Source organism: Oncorhynchus keta, chromosome 3 (genome assembly GCF_023373465.1).
Source record: "Oncorhynchus keta strain PuntledgeMale-10-30-2019 chromosome 3, Oket_V2, whole genome shotgun sequence".
Classification (NCBI taxonomy): Eukaryota; Metazoa; Chordata; class Actinopteri; order Salmoniformes; family Salmonidae; genus Oncorhynchus; species Oncorhynchus keta.
The window spans coordinates 3,163,518-3,185,974 of NC_068423.1; the positions used below are offsets into that span (position 1 = coordinate 3,163,518).

At 41.4% G+C, this 22,457-nt stretch overlaps 1 protein-coding gene across 3 annotated transcripts in view; it reads left to right on the forward strand.

Annotated features, from left to right (window-relative positions):
• Positions 1 to 22,457, forward strand: part of afap1l2 (actin filament associated protein 1-like 2) — a 124,993-nt gene that overhangs the window by 83,037 nt on the left and 19,499 nt on the right. For 2 of the 3 annotated variants that reach the window (XM_035744940.2, XM_035744960.2), the window contains exons 9-13: positions 2,269 to 2,353; positions 5,089 to 5,193; positions 13,007 to 13,218; positions 14,909 to 15,054; positions 15,252 to 15,366. In XM_035744940.2, coding sequence (XP_035600833.1) covers positions 2,269 to 2,353; positions 5,089 to 5,193; positions 13,007 to 13,218; positions 14,909 to 15,054; positions 15,252 to 15,366 — 663 coding nt within the window. The remainder of the gene's footprint in view (positions 1 to 2,268; positions 2,354 to 5,088; positions 5,194 to 13,006; positions 13,219 to 14,908; positions 15,055 to 15,251; positions 15,367 to 22,457) is intronic. The other variant, XM_035744951.2, reaches the window with a different exon arrangement.

Consider the following 22,457-nt stretch of genomic DNA (forward strand, 5'->3'; position numbering starts at 1 on the left):
TTCAAGAAAGAGGACGAAACCGTAGACAAAAGCGTACGTTTCATTTACGTTTTACACAATACCCCATAATGAGAAAGTGAAAACATGCTTTTAGAAATGTTTGCAAAGGTAGATTTTCAAGTCGATTTAAGTCAAAACTGTAACTAGGCCACTCAGGAACATTCATTGTCATCTTGGTAAGCAACTGCAGTGTATATTTGGCTTTGTGTTTTAGGTTATTGAACTGCTGAATGGTGAATGTGTCTCTGTGTCTGTTGGAAAACAGACCGAACCAGGTTTTCCTCTAGGATTTTGCCTGTGCTTAACTCCATTCCGTTTCTTTGTTATCCTGAAAAACTCCCCAGTTCATGCCGATGACAAGCATACCCATAACATGATGCAGCCAAGACCATTTGAAAACATAAGGACTGGTACTCAGTGATGTTATGTTGGATTTGCCCCAAATTTAACGCTTTCTATTCAGGACATAAAGTTAATTTCTTTGCCATGTTTTTTGCAGTTTTACTTTAGTGCCTTATTGCAAACAGGTTGCATGTTTTAAAGTATTTTTATTCTGTACAGGCTTCCTACTTTTCACTCCTACTTTTTACTCATTTAGGTTAGTATTTGTCAGGACCCGGTTACGAACCCGGGTCTCTGGAGTGAGAAACAGTCACTTAACCAACTGAGCCACGAATAGTTGGCAGAACCCAGAAGATGAGGCAGACACAGCAGTACTTGAGACGGTGTATTTAATGAAGTAAAAAGTTAAGTTCTTCAGGAAAACATGTAACTCCACAACCTCAAAAGGTAAATCCACAAGGTGGAAGGTATAGCACAAAAAGCCTAAAAAAATACTCAAAAAACAAACAAACAAGAAAAAAAAACAGAATTCCACAAGAGAGTCCACCGGGATCAACAAGAGTTCACAGAGTACTAGGGCTAAGTGCTAACATACAGACACAGAGCAAAGGACTGAGGAAAACAAAGGGTTTAAATACAATCAGGGGAAACGAGGCACAGGTGCAAATAATAATGGGGATCAAGGGAAAACAAAAGGTCAAAAGGCACAATGGGGGCATCTAGTGACCAAAAACCGGAACAACCCTGGCCAAATCCTGACAGTATTGTAGAGTAACTACAATGTTGTGGATCCATCCTCAGTTTTCTCCTATCACAACCTTTAAACATCGCAACTGTTTAAAAGTCACCATTCACCTCATGTGAAATCCCTGAGAGGTTTCCTTCTTCTCCGGCAACTGAATTAGGAAGTATCTTTGTAGTGACTGGGTGTATTGATACACCATCCAAAGTGGAATTAATAACTTCACCATGCGCAAAGAGATATTATAAACTGGGTGGTTCAGGCCCTGAATGCTGATTGGCTGACAGCCATGGTATATCAGATCGTATACCACAGGTATGACAAAACATTTATTTTTGCTGCTCTAAACTAAATTTGAGAGAAGTAAGCTTTTTGTGCATATTAAAAATGTCTGGGATCTATTATTTCAGCTCTTGAAACATTGGCCCAACACTTTACATGCTGCGTTTATATTTTTGTTCAGTGTAGAAATTAGGCACCTTTGGGGTTTGTTGTTTTTACCCATCTACCAATTAACTTGTAAAAAAAAATGTTTTTAAATGGTGAAGACAATTCCACGTTCACATTATGGGGTATTGTGTGTAGGCCAGTGGAAAACAAAATCTACATTTAATCCATTTTAAATTCAGGTTGTAACAACAAAATATGGAAAAAGTCAAGGGGTGTGAATACTTGCAAGTAAATTGCAAATAGAGGGGGCTGGAGCTACCACCCTGCTTCCGCTCCACGTTCTAGTATATTTTGTAACACGTCTACCCCAGAACTTAATCAAGCAATATTTTAGTTATGGGTTTCCGAGATTAGATTGGTTATAACTTGGTTATATGTTAAAGTTCCAAAGCTGCTGTCAAACAAGGTTTTATCTGACTAGTGTAAGTACAAGTAACTATTTCATCATGGGGTTTCAATAGGGAACATGGGACATGCTTTCTGTTCCCTTGTTGCTGGGAGCTTGTAGAAAGGGCCTGATTGAATCAGATGACGTAAGTGCTGGGCTCGAACAAAAATGCCCACACCTTGGGGGTCCGGCAGCAATGGATTGAAAACCACAATCAATTGTCAATCATGATTCACAAGAGTTGTGTACAATTGTTTATGTTTGAGTAGAGTCTGTGTGTGTGTGTGTGTGATTAAGTTGTGTGTGTGTGTATAGTAAATGTGTGTGTGGTGGTCTCTATACGCAGGGGGAGCTCAGTGAGAGGTACTCAGTTACTTCTGAAAGTGGCAGCAGCACAGACAGCCACGCTGAGACCCTTGAAACTAAAGATGGTGAGTAACGTCTCAGCTCTGATCCTCACCAATTATGGGGAAGTTGCCACTATAGGCTTGGGGTTAGGATTGGGGGAGAAGAAGCTGATCCATCCTAGATCTGTACCTAGGGAACGCTTCCCCCCAGAATGATCCTAACTGGAGGATTTCGCTGATAATAATGTTAAGTCTTTTGGGGATTACTCAAACATGGGTTAATTTAACCATAGTTGGGTTTTTGTTAACTTGCATGCTGGGTTGACCCAGCAGCTGGGTCTTTTTTAATGCAATCTAATCCATAGGTTATTTTTAGGTGGTGTGGCCTATTAGGGGAATTGTTTCATATAGTTATTTTTGGCCACCCGTGACAATACATGTCATTCTTGTTCATCATGTTAAGTTTGTGCAATGCAAATATACAGTTTCATGGAATATTTAATTTTAAAAATTATTAATAACATTGAAATGTACATTTATTGCAACAAAGTGGTAACTATTCCAACATTGGGCTATGCATAGGCTCTTGAAGAACCAATTAGAGCTACAAAAGTATCAGTGTTCAACCTTAACATGTGATACAATACAATACAACAGATGATACAAAACAACAGAACAGATGAACCAGAATGACATTTATAATCATGGGTGGCCAAAAACAAGTACCTGAAAGCCACGCCCCCAGTAAAACCAGGCCTCCAGTCTTCTGATCTGATCTGCTGGGTCATATCTCAAGAACCCAGTATCAGTAACCCAGCCTCAACAACCCAACCATGCTCGTTTAAAGAAAATACCCCAACTATTTGACCCACTGCCTGCTACCCAGCAGTTGGACCATCCAAACAACACATCATTTTCTTTAATGTGCCCTTACTCTTAAATTGAAGATAGTAAGGATAACGTTACCAAGTGTCAATTATAAAGTAAAGTGTCTAGGTTTCCATCCAATTGGTGAGAGATTGTAATGTGAATATTCTAAAATCCACATAAAAACACATTTCCCCACGTTTAGTTCTTTGCCCTAGCACTGGTTCAAATAATGAAAGCTTGATGATGAGTTGGTTATTTGAATCAGCTGTGTAATGCTAGGGCAAAACTCAAAATATGCACCCAGGGGGTGCCCCAGGACAGAATTTGGAAAACCGTGCTTTAGACATCAGCTCGCAGATACAGTGCAGGTATAGCCTAATGCATGATGAGATTATTATGAATGAAAGAGCAAGATTTTTAATTGCCAAACGGTAGCCAAGCATAGATCATCATGTCACCAGAATAAGACCCTCAATATTTATCACCCTGTACTTTCACCACCCTGTGAAGTTCATCATAATTTATTTAACCTAGTAAACTGCATGCTTTCCCGAGTCACAGTGAAAAGACCACACAACATATCATGGTGTGACTCCAAGTTTACTTTGATATGATGGTTATTATATCAATATTTGCATGATGGTTATTGGTTATTTCTCACATAATTAATTTTCCATACACAAAAAGAGCCCACCTTGTCTAGCATATTTTGTTTTGTCGACATTCGGAAAGTTTACTGCCAAATTTGCTGTTTCCATCAGGCCTGTTGCAACATTTTTTATCCGACATGTACTTTACTCGCATAAAAAGGTTAGATGTAAACCTGATTAAAGTAGCTAAGTACTTTCCTGAGCCAATCGATTTTGGGAGATTGCCGATTATGAATATATAAATATACTCTTGTAATGACCTTAACACAATTTACAGTGAAGCATGCATATTTTGTCTAGTACACGCTGAACAGTAGGTGACATTTTTTGTAAGAGTAACTCTTCAGTTATGTTTCAGTCGAGGTGTTATCGTAAGTTTTACTTTTGAGTTACCGGAAAACTTCAATTAAACACAGTCTCAAATAGCCGGCTGTCACTTTTAATAGCCGGTCAACCGCACACGTTTCAGCAAATAAACACCTGTTTCAAATAATCTTAGTGTCTAAATTAATTGCTTATGAGGTTACCATGAATTACCATCGTATTTTAAAGGAGGTTTAATGTTTGATTTGCTAAATTAAATAATTCAGTAATTCAAAGAAATTATGGCAATCATCCATTTTATCACCAATACTAGCCATTGGCTTCTAACAGCTGATAACTGCTAGCCAATGGCAAGCACAAAAACAGTCAACAACTTCAGGAGTACAATTGTCTGATCGCCCTCTAGTGGCCAAAGTATGAAAATGCACTGTCTTAGAGGAGAATAATTATTCTGTCAAGGAATTTTTTTCTTTTTTTTATTGTTTTAGTAGAGGCAATAATAACACGTTAGAGCAGGAAATGAAGCAATGTATTAACATCCTGGAAGTGAACGTTGGAATTAAACAATTACCTATGTGAATGAAATAAGACGCCTGGCTCAAATAGAAGCCTGTCTCTCAGTGCCTGTTGTGTTCAGTGATTTAAGAAAATAAATGCCTGGGTTTTTAATTTAAGTTTTACGTTATGTTTCCATGATTAGACTGAGGACAACACAGTAACTGTCACTACTAGGGGTTTAAAGTCCAGGAATTTTAGAATGGTCCATTTCTAAATGGTTGTTATTGGTTTCAATCAACTTAGTAAGTCATTTGAGAGAATATAGCAGTCTTGTGGATGAATTTGCATCACTCCCATTAACATCAATCCAACCACATAATGTAATGCTCTGCTTAACCTTGTTCTTGATTGTTTACAGAAGTAATCGCTTGTTGGGTCTCTTGGTTTAGAACCTTTTTCTGCCTTCATCCTTTACAGTGAAGAAGAAATACAGTGCAGGTCTGAAGTTCAGTAACTTAATGAACATTGGCAAGAAGAAGACCTCTTCCTTAGACAGTCCGGAGAAATGTGTCGACACCTCAGGTGAGTGGAGATGGCCTCCAGAGATAGGCAAATCAGCCATTACCCTGTTAACATACAGTACAGACAAAGTCACTGGAAAGGATTCAAACAAACCGCAATGCAGTGCAATGTCTGCACATTGCGGTTTATTTGAATCCAGACCTCTCTCTTTTTCACTTTATTTTTCTTGTCTCCTCATTCACCTGCTCTTTGTCTCTGTCATTCCGTCTTCTCTATCTGGTCTTCACTTTCCTTTCCCCTCCTTCTTTCCTTTCAATTTGTTGCCGTGTCTGAATCCTGGCTCAGGAAGGCCACCAAAAATTCTGAGATTTCCATACCCAACTATAACATTTTCCGTCAAGATAGAACTGCCAAAGGGGGAGGAGTTGCAGTCTACTGCAGAGATAGCCTGCAAAGTAATGTCATACTTTCCAGGTCCATACCCAAACAGTTCGAACTACTAATTTTGAAAATGACTCTCTCCAGAAATAAGTATCTCACTGTTGCCGCCTGCTACCGACCCCCCTCAGCTCCCAGCTGTGCCCTGGACACCATTTGTGAATTGATCGCCCCCCATCGAGCTTCAGAGTTTGTTCTGTTAGGTGACCTAAACTGGGATATGCTTAACACCCGGCAGTCCTACAATCTAAGCTAGATGCCCTCAATCTCACACAAATCATCAAGGAACCCACCAGGTACAACCCTAAATCTGTAAACAAGGGCACCCTCATAGACGTCATCCTGACCAACTGGCCCTCCAAATACACCTCCGCTGTCTTCAACCAGGATCTCTGCAGTCAAACGACCACCCCTCATCATTGTCAAACGCTCCCTAAAACACTTCTGTGAGCAGGCCTTTCTAATCCACCTGGCCCGGGTATCCTGGAAGGACATTGACCTCATCCCGTCAGTTGAGGATGCCTGGTCATTCTTTAAAAGTAACTTCCTCACCATTTTAGATAAGCATGCTCCGTTCAAAAAATACAGAACTAAGAACAGATATAGCCCTTGGTTCACTCCAGACCTGACTGCCCTCGACTAGCACAAAAACATCCTGTGGCGGACTGCAATAGCATCGAATAGTCCCCGCGATATACAACTGTTCAGGGAAGTCAGGAACCAATACACACAGTCAGTCAGGGAAAGCTAAGGCCAGCTTCTTCAGGCAGAAGTTTGCATCCTGTAGCTCCAACTCCAAAAAGTTCTGGGACACTGTGAAGTCCATGGAGAACAAGAGCACCTCCTCCCAGCTGCCCACTGCACTGAGGCTAGGTAACACGGTCACCACCGATAAAATCCATGATTACTGAAAACTTCAACAAGCATTTCTCAACGGCTGGCCATGCCTTCCACCTGGCTACTCCAACCTCGGCCAACAGCTCCCCCCTCGCAGCTACTCGCCCAAGCCTCTGCAGGTTCTCCTTTACCCAAATCCAGATAGCAGATGTTCTGAAAGAGCTGCAAAACCTGGACCCGTACAAATCAGCTGGGCTTGACAATCTGGACCCTCTATTTCTGAAACTATCCGCTGCCATTGTCGCAACCCCTATTACCAGCCTGTTCAACCTCTCTTTCATATCGTCTGAGATCCCCAAGGATTGAAAGCTGCCGCAGTCATCCCCTCTTCAAAGGGGAGACACCCTGGACCCAAACTGTTACAGACCTATATCCATCCTGCCCTGCCTATCTAAGGTCTTCGAAAGCCAAGTCAACAAACAGGTCACTGACCATCTCGAATCCCACCGTACCTTCTCCGCTGTGCAATCTGGTTTCCGAGCCGGTCACGGGTGCACCTCAGCCACGCTCAAGGTACTAAACGATATCCTAACCGCCATCGATAAAAGACAGTACTGTGCAGCCGTCTTCATCGACCTTGCCAAGGCTTTCGACTCTGTCAATCACCATATTCTTATCGGCAGACTCAGTAGCCTCGGGTTTCGGATTACTGCCTTGCCTGGTTCACCAATTACTTTGCAGACAGAGTTCAGTGTGTCAAATCGGAGGGCATGCTGTCCGGTCCTCTGGCAGTCTCTATGGGGGTGCCACAGGGTTCAATCCTCGGGCCGACTCTTTTCTCTGTATATATCAATGATGTTGCTCTTGCTGCGGGCGATTCCCTGATCCACCTCTACGCAGACGACACCATTCTATATACTTCCGGCCCGTCCTTGGACACTGTGCTATCTAACCTCCAAACGAGCTTCAATGCCATACAACACTCCTTCCGTGGCCTCCAACTGCTCTTAATGGATGTCATAAGGTGAATGCACCAATTTGTAAGTCGCTCTGGATAAGAGCGTCTGCTAAATGACTTAAATGTAAAAATGTAAATGTTAATAAACGCTAGTAAAACCAAATGCATGCTTTTCAACCGTTCGCTGCCTGCACCCGCACACCTGACCAGCATCAACACCCTGGATGGTTCCGACCTTGAATATGTGGACATCTATAAGTACCTAGGTGTCTGGCTAGACTGTAAACTCTCCTTCCAGACTCATATCAAACATCTCCAATCGAAAATCAAATCAAGAGTCTGCTTTCTATTCCGCAACAAAGCCTCCTTCACTCACGCCGCCAAACTTACCCTAGTAAAACTGACTATCCTACCGATCCTCGACTTCGGCGATGTCATCTACAAAATTGCTTCCAACACTCAACTCAGCAAACTGGATGCAGTTTATTACAGTGCCATCCGTTTTGTCACTAAAGCACCTTATACTACCCACCACTGCGACTTGTATGCTCTAGTCGGCTGGCCCTCACTACATATTCATCGCCAGACCCACTGGCTCCAGGTCATCTACAAGTCCATGCTAGGTAAAGCTCCGCCTTATCTCAGTTCACTGGTCACGATGGCATCACCCATCTGTAGCACGCGCTCCAGCAGGTGTATCTCACTGATCATCCCTAAAGCCAACACCTCATTTGGCCGCCTTTCGTTCCAGTTCTCTGCTGCCTGTGCCTGGAACGAATTGCAAAAATCGCTGAAGTTGGAGACTTTTATCTCCCTCACCAACTTCAAACAGCTGCTATCTGAGCAGCTAACTGATCGCTGCAGCTGTACATAGTCTATAGGTAAATAGCCCACCCATTTTTACCTACCTTATCCCCATACTGTTTTTATTTATTTACTTTTCTGCTCTTTTGCACACCAATATCTCTACCTGTACATGACCATCTGATCATTTATCACTCCAGTGTTAATCTGCAAAATTGTAATTATTCGCCTACCTCCTCATGCCTTTTGCACACAATGTATATAGACTCCCCCTTTTTTTCTACTGTGTTATTGACTTGTTAAAACCTCTTGCTCCTACCTGACACGCAAGCGTCCCGTCTAGACATCTGGAAATGCAAATGCGCTACGCTAAATGCTAATAGTACTAGTTAAAACTCAAACGTTCATTAAAATACACATGCAGGGTATTGAATTAAAGCTACACTCGTTGTGAATCCAGGCAACAAGTCAGATTTTTAAAATGCTTTTCGGCGAAAGCATGTAGCATGTAACACCCCAAAAGACCCGCAGGGGACGTAAACAAAATAATTAGCATAGTCGGCGCTACACAAACTGCACAAATAAAATATAAAACATTCATTACCTTTGACCATCTTCTTTGTTGGCACTCCTTTGTTTGTCCCATAATCACTATTGGGTCTTTTTTTCGATTAAATCGGTCCATATATAGCCTAGATATCGATCTATGAAGACTGTGTGATAAACAAAAAAAAATAGCGTCTTATAACGTAACGTCATTTTTTAAAATAAAAAAAGTTGACGATAAACTTTCACAAAACACTTCAAAATACTTTTGTAATGCAACTTTAGGTATTAGTAAATGTTAATAAGCGATCAAATTGATCACGAGGCGATGTATATTCTATAGGGGTACGTCTGTAAATAATGTCCGGGTAAATCTCAACCAAAATATCCGGTCCGAGACCTGAAGAAATCGTCTGTCTCTTCTTCGTTTGACCAAGAAACAAAGCCTAGGCAAATGACAAGACTGTTGACATTGTGTGGAAGCTGTAGGAATTGCAATCTCGGCTCCAGGTAATTTGCTTTCCCATAGACAATTCATGCAAGTGGCGCATTGATATATTTTCCACTTTTCAGTGATCAGATTTTCCTGCGCTTTTCGATGAAACGCACGTTCTGTTATAGTCACAGCCGTGATTTAACCAGTTTTATAAACGTCTGAGTGTTTTCTATCCACACATACTAATCATATGCATATACTATATTCCTGGCATGAGCAGCAGGGCGCTGAAATGTTGCGCGATTTTTAACAGAATGTTCGAAAAAGTAGGGGGTAGGAGTAACAGGTTAATTGTTTACTCCATGTGTAACTCTGTGTTGTCTGTTCACACTGCTATGCTTTATCCTGGCCAGGTCGCAGTTGCAAATGAGAACTTGTTCTCAACTAGCCTACCTGGTTAAATAAAGGTGAAATAAAAAATGAAAATAACATTTAAAAATTAAAAAAATTGTTGGCATGAAATGACATTTTACCGGGGGTTGCTGAAGATATCGGAGGATGGGCTCAATGTAATGGCTGCAAAGAAAGTAATGGAACGGTATCAAGCACATGGAAACCATGTCTTTTTTGTGTTTGATACACTTCCATCTATTCTATTCCAGTGGTTACGATGACCCCATCCTCCTATACCTCTACCCGCCAGCCTCCTCTAAATCTTACACGGTCAAAGCAAACAGAGGCTCGTTTGCAACCAAGACGCAGAACTTAACACGCAGCTGTGTATAAGCGCTGGATTTCTTAAAACACTACTAACATGTAGTGAAATCCCATGGACTGAAATCCCAGACTAAACCAGCAGATCGGTTGATCTCATGTTGTTACCGTGTCAAGCGAGTCTGATACCAGACAGCTGTGTCTAGGTTCTCTACTCCTGCCCCACAAAAAATATTGACCTATCGGTAACATTGAAAATCGCAAGGCTGGCAATTCATAATAAATACTTATTGTATTTTCATACAAACATTTCATCTTGAATTTCAAACGTAATTAGAATATAATTTGTGTCATTTGAAATACTTTTATCAGACTATGATTTAATGAAAACAGAGATATTAACTGAATCATGATTGTCTGTTTATTGTTACAAATTTTAGATATGGACAGTTCAGAGAGATTTATTTTTCAACCCTTGATAAGAAATTACAATACCATATTAACACAAGTTGTTATTAATGTATTACATTAATTGGAAATGAAAAAGTAAGTACACCAATATATGAGTTTTCCATTCATAAAAATGTGGAAGGTAAATTGCCATCGTAGATGTGCCGTGGTTGTAACGTAGACGCTGGGAGTTGGGGCGCAAGTCCAGGTGGTGAGTTTAATAATAAAGGGACATGAAACAACATCAATACTGCCAGGGAGGAATCAGACTTGTGGAGGTCTACAATTATTTTTCTGAGGTCTTGGCTGATTTCTTTTGGTTTTCCCATGATGTCAAGCAAAGAGGCACTGAGTTTGAAGGTAGGCCTTGAAACACATCCACAGGTACACCTTCAGTTGACTCAAATTATGTCAATTAGCCTATTAGAAGCTTCTAAAGCAATGACATCATTTTCTGGAATTTCCCAAGCTGTTTAAAGGCAAAGTCAACTTAGTGTATGTACACTTCTGACCCACTGGAATTGTGATACAGTGAATTATAAGTGAAATAATATGTCTGTAAACAATTGTTGGAAAAAGTACTTGTGTCATGCACAAAGTAGATGTCCTAACCGTCTTGCCATAACTAGTTTGTTAACAAGAAATTTGTGGAGTGGTTGAAAAATAAGTTTTAATGACTCCAACCTAAGTGTATGTAAACTTCTGACTTCAACTGTAGATAACTCTCTCTTAAACTTCTCAAAGAGTAGGTTTTATTTGTACCAATGATAATATCCACCAGAGCTGGAAAGTATATTGAAAAAGGTTGGCGGCAACCAGGACTTGGAAGTCAACACATCAGTTTTACAGAGTGGTAATACATTGGCCAATAGTGGTGGCAATTGAGATCAGCCTTGCTTTGTGATCTTAGCGCGTGTTGACGGTTTAACGATGATATGGTGACCAATGCTGGTTGCAATAGGCCTTTAAGAACTTATTAAATGTATTATGACGGAAAGGAAAGTATAATATACAATGAATGATCACAATTAGTTGTACAGTCGTAGCCAAAGGTTTTGAGAATGACACAAATATTAATTTCCACGCAGTTTGCTGCTTCAGTGTCTTTAAATATTTTTGTCAGATGTTACTATGTAATACTGAAGTATAATTACAAGCATTTCATAAGTGTCAAGGGCTTTTACTGACAATTACATGAAGTTGATGCAAAGAGTCAATATTTGCAGTGTTGACCCTTCTTTTTCAAGACCTCTGCAATCCACCCTGGCGTGCTGTCAATTAACTTCTGGGCCACATCCTGACTGATGGCAGCCCATTCTTGCATAATCAATGCTTGGAGTTTGTCAGAATTTGTGGGTTTTTGTTTGTCCACCCGCCTCTTGAGGATTGACCACAAGTTCTCAATGGGATTAAGGTCTGGGGAGTTTCCCTGCCATGGACCCAAAATATTGATGTTCCTGGATGTTTGGGAGAAGTTGCTCTCGGAGAATGTGTTGGTACCATTCTTTATTCATGGCTGTGTTCTTAGGCAAAATTGTGAGTGAGCCCACTCTCTTGGCTGAGAAGCAACCCCACACATGAATGGTCTCAGGATGCTTTACTCTTGGCATGACACAGGACTGATGGTAGCGCTCACCATCTCCGGACAAGCTTTTTTTCCCCAGATGCCCCAAACAATCGGAAAGGGGATTCATCAGAGAAAATGACTTTACCCCAGTTCTCAGCAATACAATCCCTGTACCTTTTGCAGAATATCAGTCTGTCCCTGATGTTTTTCCTGGAGAAAAGTGGCTTTTTTGCTGCCCTTCTTAACACCAGGCCATCCTCCAAAAGTCTCCGCCTCACTGTGTGTGCAGATGTACTCACACCTGCCTGCTGCTGCAATTCCCTGAGCAAGCTCTGTACTGGTGGTGCCCCAATCCCGCAACTGAATCAACTTTAGGAGACGGTCCTGGTGCTTGCTGGACTTTCTTGGGTGCCCTGAAGCCTTCTTCACAACAATTGAACCGCACTCCTTGAAGTTATTGATGATCTGATAAATGGTTGATTTTTTTGCACCACTAGGTGCAATCTTACTGGCAATATCCTTGCCTGTGAAGCCCTTTTTGTGCAAAGCAATGACGTGTTTCCTTGCAGGTAACCATGGTTGACAGAGGAAGAACAATGATTCCAAACACCACCCTCCTTTTGAAGCTTCCAGTCTGTTATTCGAACTCAATCAGCATGACCAAGTGATCTCTAGCCTTGTCCTCTTCAACACTCACACCTGTGTTAACAAGAGAATCACTGACATGATGTCAGCTGTTCCTTTTGTGGCATGGCTGAAATGCAGTGGAAATGTTTTTGGGGGATTCAGTTGGGGACTTTGCAATTAATTGCAATTTATCTGATCACCCTTCATAACATTCTGGAGTATATGCAAATTGCCATCATACAAACTGGGGCAGCAGACTTTGAAAATGTCATAGTTGTGTCATTTTCAAAACCTTTGGCCATGACTGTACAGTACAGTAATTACAGGGATAACAAATTCTCTCTTTCACCATTTCTTTCTCACAATCTCCCCCCTCTCTCTGTCCCTCACCACATAATAATTCAATTTATTTAAATTCAGTAGACTTAATTGATATGTCAACAAGTTAAACTTACATTGACAAAGTAAACTTATAACAATACGGTTCCTCTCTCAGGTTACCTCAACGTGCTGGTTAACAGTCATTGGAGGAGCCACTGGTGTCTGATAAAAAATGGGCAGCTGTGGTTTTACCAGGACAAGGGCAAGACTAAAGTGGCCCAGCAGCCTGTGCCTCTGGAGGGATGCATTGTCTTGCCAGACCCCAGCCCTGAGCACCTCTACTCCTTCCGGATCCAGATGGATGGGGCACAGCTAGCCACACTAGAGGTAGGAGGGGGAGGTAGGCAGGCATGGGAGAAGGTAGGCGCTATAGAAAGAAAGTAGAGACCTTATTGATCCGAACTTGGGAAAATGTTGTATCAGCTATCACCATAAAAAAGACCCGTATCAATGAAAACACATGCTCAAAAACACATACGAACTCACGTAAGTCATTGCATGTTAAATAGCAAATTACAACACAAACACACATCTTTAGCCTTTACACTGGATTATTGCATGCTGTACCATTCCATATAAGCATTAATTCTACGCAAATCAGTAATCAAGAAAGCTCTTGTAAAAGCCCTTTACGAAGTCCCTAGTACAGCAGGAGCTGACCTCATATGAGAACCTGGCCCCTGTCCCTCTCCGAAAATCTTACTGAGAACAGTCCCCATTCTGGAAACGCACGCACGCCACGCATACACCAACCCCACCCGCTAGACACATGGCGCCTAGTGCAAAAAACACATACTAGCATTCCTAACACTGAGACTGTGCTGACGGTACAGTGCTCCTCCCAAGAACACTAAACATACTAATTGTACTGTCTGACACACACTACAAACTCTGGCCCAGAGGAGTAAAGGGGAGGTGTGTGTGGGTTGGTTCTTCTATCCTTGTTGGGACCTAAAATCCCCCAAAATCCCCACAAGGATAGTAAAAACAAGGAAAATTCTCCCTCGTGGGGACATCACCCATGACAGGACAGGCTATTTTAAGCTTAACGGTCAGGTTAAGGGATAGGGGTTAGGAAGAATAGGATTTTGAATGGAAATACATTCTAGGTCCCCACAAGGATAGAAGAACATGACACGTGTGCTTGCGTCTGTGTTTTTGTTTAACTATCCTTTTGGGTACCAGAATTCCTCACAAGGATAGTATTTTAGGCTTGGAGGTTAGGTTTAGGGTTAGGTTTAGAATTGGTGTTAGGGTTAGGTATAGTTTTAGGGTTAGGGGTTACAGTTAAGGTTAGGTTAGGGTTAGGGGTTAAGAAGAATAGGATTTTGGATAGCAAAACAAAACTGTGTGTATGTGTAGGGGAGGTAGTGGATGCTCTGGGATTTGTGAGCAAGAGGAACTCCCCTTTTTTTATTTAAGCTTCAGCACCAGCCTGCTTTGGGGCTCCCAAGTGGCGTGGCACTGCATCACAGTGCTAGAGGCGTCACTACAGACCCTGGTTTGATTCCAGGCTGTGTCACAACCGGCCGTGATTGGGAGTCCCATAGGGCGGTGCACAATTGGACCAGCGTCGTCCTGGTTAAGGTTTGGCCGGAGTAGGCACGCCATTGTAAATTCTTAACTGACTTGCCTAGTTAAATAATGGTTAAATAAAAAAAATTGTGCTGTTATGGTCAATGAAATTCCTTTTTTAGTTTTATTTAATGGACTTTAAAAACTAAAATGAAAAAATGTGCTGCAGAAAATTGATAATTAACTAATTTCCTGGGAATAGATGTTTTATTTATTTTGGGTGATCTTCAGACTAAAGCCTTGACATGACTGCCACCTGTTGGTTCATCTACGTATTTTTTATGTTATAATCAAGGCTGTGTTTTCAAAAGGCTGTGTTTTCAAAATGCTCTCCGCTCCTCTCCTGTTTCCTGTCCTCTCCCTCTCCTCTTCTGTCCTTACCGCTCCCATCTCTCCTCCCCTCTTCCCTTGTTCTCTCCTCTATGCCGCTTTCCACTCCCAGGCCAAGTCGTCAGCTGATATGGGTCACTGGCTGGGTCTTCTGCTATCTCAGACTGGGACTAAGACAGACCCTGAAGAACTCACCTATGACTATGTCAACTCTGAGAGGATCTCCAGCATAGTCAATGCAGCCAAGACCTCCTTGTAGTTAGTTAATTCATCACAGTGTCTGTGTGTGTGTGTGTGTGTGTGTGTGTGTGTGTGTGTGTGTGTGTGTGTGTGTGTGTGTGTGTGTGTGTGTGTGTGTGTGTGTGTGTGTGTGTGTGTGTGTGTGTGTGTGTGGTTAGCTGTACAGGACTGTGTGAGAGAAAGCTTATACAGTAATATGTGTGTCTATTCTTCAGTCTGATGCAGGGGAGGTACTCAGAGCCTAGCACCTACAAAGACAGCCTTTCCTCGGCTCCCCACGGTTCAGATGACATTTATGACGATGTGGCTTCTATAGAGGGCGAACTAGAGGTGAGCTCACCACATCAATACAACAACAAATTCAAGAGTATCAATTCAGCCACGTACACACAGTTTATACCACTGATGCACAACCCATTTGACACAACAGCACAATGTCTGCCCAGAAAAGGTCACACAGCGTTCGTGAGACACACAGCACAATGGTTGTGCAAACATTTGTGTGCAGACAAACTCACCATTGTATGACTAGAAATATTTGTGTCCAATGTGTTGCACATCAGTTGTATAACCTGAGTGTGTATGGGGTGTGTATAGCTTCCTGCTCTTTCAGGTTGTACTCTAGTTTGGAGTGCAGAGAGCTAATGGAAACATAATGTATCTCTGAGTGTGTTGATACGTGCTACATTTGGTCACAGCAAATTGGCCAGTGTTAACTAGTGTTGATTTTTTTGTGTAACATTTCTAGTGTTGATTCAAATCAAATGTTATTAGTCACATGCTCCGAATACAATACAGTGAAATGCTTACTTATGGGCCCCTAACCAACAATGCAGTTTAAAAAAAAACAGATCAAGAATAAGAAATAAAAGTAACTAGTAATTAAAGAGCAGCAGTAAAATAACAATAGCGAGACTATATATACACAGGGGGGGTACCGGTATAGAGTCAATGTGCAGGGTCACCAATTAGTTGAGGTAATATGTACATGTAGGTAGAGTTTTTAAAGTGACTATACATAGATGATGATAACAACAGAGAGTAGCAGCGGTGTAAAAGAAGGAGGGGCGGGGGGGCAATGCAAATAGTCTGTGTAGCCATTTTATTAGGTGTTCAGGAGTCTTATGGCTTGGGGGTAGAAGCTGTTTAGAAGCCTCTTGGACCTAGACTTGGCTCTCCGGTACCGGGTTTCGCGTACCAAAACCACGGCCATCATTATCATATTTCCCAGCATGCTCTTTTGCTGGTTGATTTTTAGAATTGTTTATTTCAATATTTATGTTTTCGCATGATTGATGAATTAATAGGCTATTGTTTGCGAACAGCATCAGCTACCCAAACGATTCGTTCTCAAGTTTGAGTGTTGAGCAGAGACAGACTGAGTATGTTTTGGTTCTACAAAGCAGTGACCATCGATAACATTCAATAATAAATTGATTGCTTTCATTCTTGGACCATAAGATCAATTATCAGATCTAGATCATGTGCTGCACATGATAGACGGTGGCGAAGCATTTCTCCGGAGTATCGCATATTAATCCTGCTGTAGAATTCATTGCGGCAAGCAGGTCAAACGAACGATTAAAATGAACGGGTCACTAAAAAAAATGTATCATGACTCTCGAGTCAGTAAAAGGAGTTGTTCAAAAATAACGAATTGTTCACAATCTGCACATCACTAATATCTTAGTCTTCCCAACCTGGAAGTCATTCTGAATGCAAGTTGCGGATTAAATTAAATTCAAAATGTTGTATATCCCCACACTGGCTGGATTACAATAGGAATTACACATCACTTTGTAAGTCATTATAATGTGAGTTTCAAACCTGAAAACCATGAGTTTCAGGCCACTGTATTAGGGTAAAACTCAGCCCTCAGAATCAAATCAAAGTTTATTTGTCACGTGCGCCGAATACAACAGGTGTAGAACCCCTCACCCACAGCCAATAAAATTGCAGGGCTCCAAATACAAATCAACAGAAATCTCATGATTCAAATTTCTCAAACATACAATTATTAGGCACCATTTTAAAGATAAAATTCTCGTTAATCCAGCCACAGTATCTGATTTCAAAAAAGAAAGAAAGCTCCACAAACGATTATGTTAGGTCACCACCAACTCACAGAAAAACCCAGCCATTTACCCAGCCGAAGAGAGGAGTCACAAAAGCACAAATACAGATCAAATTAATCACTAACCTTTGATGATCTTCATCAGATGACACTCATAGGACTTCGTGTTACACAATATATGTATGTTTTGTTCGGTAAAGTTCATATTTCTATAAAAAAAAATCGTATTTTACACTGGCGTGTTAGATTCAGTAAATCCAAAACATGCAGTGATATTGCCGAGCTACATGAATTCACAGAAATACTCATAATAAATGTTGATGACAATGCAGCTATTATACATGAAACTTTAGATACACTTCTCCTTAATGCAACCGCTGTGTCAGATTTTAAAAAAACTGAGAACGGCGCTCAGAGCCCAAACCAGCCAGAGAAATATCCGCCATGTTGGGTAGTCAACATTATTCATAAAAAACATTATAAATATTCACTTACCTTTGATGATCTTCATCAGAATGCACTCCCAGAAATCGCAGTTCCACAATAAATGCTTGTTTTGTTCGATAATGTCCATCATTTATGTCAAATAGCTTCTTTTGTTAGGGCGTTTGGTAAACAATCCAAAAGCGCGATCTGGTCCATTCGGACGAAACGTTCAAAAAGTTATATTACAGGTCGAAGAAACTTGTCAAACTAAGTATAGAATCAATCTTTAGGATGTTTTTATCATAAAAGTTCAATAATGTTCCAACCGGAAAATTCCATTGTCTGTAGAATTGCACTGGAACGAGAGCAACCTCTCAAGTGAAAGCACATGACTGAGATCGAGGCTGTAGGCAGACCCCTTAGTAAAACATCTCCCATCCGGCCCCCCTTCACATGAGCAACCTGAAACCCCGTTCTAAAGACGGCTGACATCTAGTGGAAGTCTTAGGAAGTGAAAAAATAACCCATATCCCACTGTGTACTCAATAGGGGTGAGTTCAAAAACTACAAATCTCAGATTTCTCACTTCCTGTTTGGATTTTTTCTCAGGTTTTTGCCTGCCATATGAGTTATATTATACTCACGGACATCATTCAAACAGTTTTAGAAACTCCAGAGTGTTTTCTATCCAATACTAATAATACTATGCATATATTAGCAACTGGGACTGAGTAGGAGGCAGTTCACTCTCGGCACGCTATTCATTCAAAAGTGAAAATGCTGCCACCACCCACGTTAATGTGGTGGTTCCCACTTTCAGTTTCGCGCGAATGCTACCATCTATCCATGGTTTCTGGTTAGGGTAATAGGTTAGGTTTTAATAGTCATAATGGGTACTACATCTCCTACACACTTCCTTCTGAACTCAGTCACCGTATCTGTGTATGCATCTAGATTTTTTTCACACGCTACCCAGATCAGAGTCCTCGTGATTAAAATAATCCTGTTGCATCGATTCCGATTGGTCAGACCAGTGTTGAATAGGATGAAACACGGGCATTTCCTGTTTGAGTTTCTGCCTATAGGACGGGAGGAGCAAGATGGCGTCGTGGTCAGATTAGCCGAAAGTAGAGCGGGGGAGGGCCTTGTAAACATCCCGGAAGTTTGAATAGCAATAGTTGAGAGTCTTAGTAGCGCGAGTAGGACAGTCAATTTCTTCAGCCTAGTCCTCAGGTTTGCTTTATTAAAATCCTCAGCTACAGTAAATGCAGCCTCAGGATATGTGGTTTCCAGTTTGCATAAAGTACAGTGTTATTCTTTGAGGGCCGTCAAGGTTTCTGCTTGAGGTGAGATGTAAACGGCCGTGGCGATGACGGAGGAGAATTCTCTTGGTAGATAATATGGTCTGCATTTAATTGTGAGGTTGTCACGTTCTGACCTTTATTTCCTTTGTTTTGTCGTTATTTAGTATGGTCAGGGCATGAGTTGGGGTGGGCAGTCTGTTTGTTTTTCTATGATTTTGGGATTTCTATGTTTCGGCCTAGTATGGTTCTCAATCAGAGGCAAGTGTAGCCTGGGTTTCACTGTTTGTGAGTGTTTGTTTCCGTGTCTGTGTTTTTCATCACACGGTACTGTTTCGGTTTTCGTTCGTTTCACGTTTATAGTTTTTGTATTCATAGTGTTCAGTTTGTTTTTTAAATAACCATGGACACTTACCACGCTGCGCATTGGTCCTTCATACGAAGAGGAGGAGGAAAACCCTTACAGAGGTCTTCTAGGTCAGGTGAAGAAAATTACTTGAGTTCCTGTATGTTCCTATAATTGCACCATGAGTCATTAATCATGAAATACACCCCGCCGCCCTTCTGCTTCCCAGAGAGATATTTATTCCTGTCTGCGCGATGTACTGAGAATCCTGCTGGCTTTACTGACTCCGACAGAGTATCCCGAGAGAGCCATGATTCCATTAAACAAAGTGTGTTTCAGGCCCCGATGTCTCTCTAGGATGGAATCCTTGCTCTAAGGTCTTCAACTTTATTAACCAAAGACTGAACATTTGCGAGTAATATACTCGGAAGCAGTGGGTGGTGTGCGCACCTCCTAAGTCGAACCAGCAGGCCGCCTCGAGTGCCTTTCCTCCGCCGGCGATGTTTTTTGTTGGCCTCTGGGGGTAAGTTCTATTGCTCTGGGGAGAGTGTACAAAGGATCTGCTCCAGGGAATTCGTATTCCTGGTCGTAATGCTGGTACTTCTGGTGAGTTACCGCCACTAGTATCCAATAGTTTTTCTTGGCTGTATGTCATGACACAAAACATTTCCTGGGCTAATAATGTTGAAAATAGTACATAAAAAAACAAAATGCTGCAATGCTGCCTTCTTCATCTGCGTCATGTTATCAGTGTGCGTGTGTGTGCGTTGGGACGTCAGTGTAAGTATGTGTGAGTGTGTAGGTAGTGTCCAGTGTGTGTGCATAGAGTCAGTGCAAGAGAGTTGGTACGAAAAAGGTTCAATGCAGTTAGCCATTTGATTAGCTATTTAGCATACTTATGGCTTGGGGGTAGAAGCTGTTCAGGGTCCTGTTGGTTCCAGACTTGGTGTACTGGTACCACTTGCCTTGCGGTAGCAGAGAGAATAGTCTATGACTTGGGTGGCTGGAGTCTTTTACATTTTTTGGGGCCTTCCTCTGACACTGCTGGATGACCACCCTCTGTAGCGCCTTACGGTCTGGTGCCTTGCAGTAAGCAATGATGCAGCCAGTCAAGATACTCTCTGTAGCGGTACCCCCTGTATATAGCCTCACTGCTGTTATTTTACTACTGATCTTGAATGATTTGTTATTAAAAAAATGTTACTTAACACTTATTTTTCTTAACTGTGTTGTTGGTTAAGTGCTTGTAATTAAGCATTTCACTGTAAGGCGAAGCCTGTTGTAGTCGGCCCATGTGACAAATCAAATTTGATTTGATTTATAACTTTATGAGGATCTGAGGGCCCATGCAAAAAATATAAAACCTCCAGTGGGGGTAGAGGCGCTGACGTGCCCTCTTCACCACTGTGTGGGTGTGTGTGGACCATGTTACGTCCTTAGTGATGTGAACACAGAGGAACTTAAAGATTTCGACCTGCTCCACTACAGCCTCATCAATGTGGATAGGGGTGTGTTCGCCCCTCCATTTCCTGTAGTTCACGATCAGCTCCTTTGTCTTGCTGATGTTGAGGGAGATGTTGTTGTCCTGGCACCACACTGCCAGTCTCATCGTTGATCAGTCCTACCACCGTTGCGTCGGCAGAAAACTTGATGATGGTGTTGGAGTCGTGCACGGTTACGCAGTCATGGGTTAACAGCTGTTTCCCAAAACCATTGTTATTAACATTGCACTTGAAAATGCTCGGAATCTAACGTCTGCCTCAGACCTCTGGTAGAACAACTAAGTCAGTCGTTAGATGATTTATACACAGAAGATCTCCGCTAATATGAGTCACATGGTTTATCCATTCTCTGTGACAACCGAAGATAGTTGACTACAAACACAAAGTTGCCAATGTCTTTGCAATTGATACAAACAAGTGACTTATAAAAAATATGCTTCAAATGATAACTGAGATGACTGCATTAAATTATAAACAGTAGGCTGTAGGCCTATTTTAATTAGAAATACATTTCATGTTCAAATGAGTTATATTTTGCTACTTTTGTTACGGCTACTGTCCGTAATTTGTCTCAATTAATTTCATGATGTGTAGTCTATCTAAGAGCTGATCCGTCTTCAGTATTATGAAATAATTATATTGTTAAGATAAGATTTGAGTGGAGAAGGCTGAACCGAGAGCAGCGCTTCATTTATATCAACCAGCGTGTTTCAGGGGAAGGGGGTGTATCTGAGCACCATCAGCTAGGACTTGACTTTGGTCAATCAAATCTCCCCATTCTTGCTAAATTTTGCATGCCTTCTCAAACAGCTACAACTGTCTATAAATTCGCACATCAAGTCCTGTCTTGAGTTGGGCTCGGGGATGGAACAACAGTTGAACATCTGAGCTTGTGGTTGTTTGTGGGGGTAGGGTTGGGTACGTACGTACGTATGTACAGTTGAAGTCGGAAGTTTACATACACTTAGCTTGGAGTCATTAAAACTTGTTTTTCAACCACTCCACAAATTTCTTGTTAACAAACTATAGTTTTGGCAGTTGGTTAGGACATCTACTTTGTGTTTACAGACAGAATATTCCACTTATAATTCACTTGAAATCCTCATGATTGTTTTCGGATGCAGCTTGAATCATTTAGTCACTTGTCATAGACTTGTAAAAAAATATATAATATAAAAGATTTGAGCAAACTCCATTATATACATACTAGCTAGCCCTGTTATGGCCGAATCAAATAAATTGTACTGTACTGAACAACACTGCTTCATGTAAAAAGAGTGCTTTTTACAGAAAAAAACTAAAACTTCTCAAGCACGCTTCTCATCATCATTATTTAATAATCTTGGATAGACAGTGCATGGTTGAGGGTAGGAACACATTTGTAGAAGGAAGAAGGGCTCCCGTCAGGCTGTAGTCTTTACAAAGCCACGTAAAATTTGTCAACCTAGATATCCTGCAATGTTGTGGCAGACAGGAACATCGTTGAGACAAGTCCAATGGCTCTATTAAACAAGGATAACCATATATACTCGCTGCTAGAATGAGTGTGCAATCGGTGAAACACAAAGGCCAAAAAAATTGCTACACAACATGACTCCATTCATTTTTGGAACAGGCAGTAGGTTCAATCAATCGCTGATGTCACTGGTTGATCTCTCTCGGCGCGAGAATTAAAAAATGCAACTTTGGTGCATAATTATGTGTGAAACACCTCTCATCACTCATAATTATGTAGGGAGACTGGAAAAGCAGGATCTCAGTGCTGTGTTGTC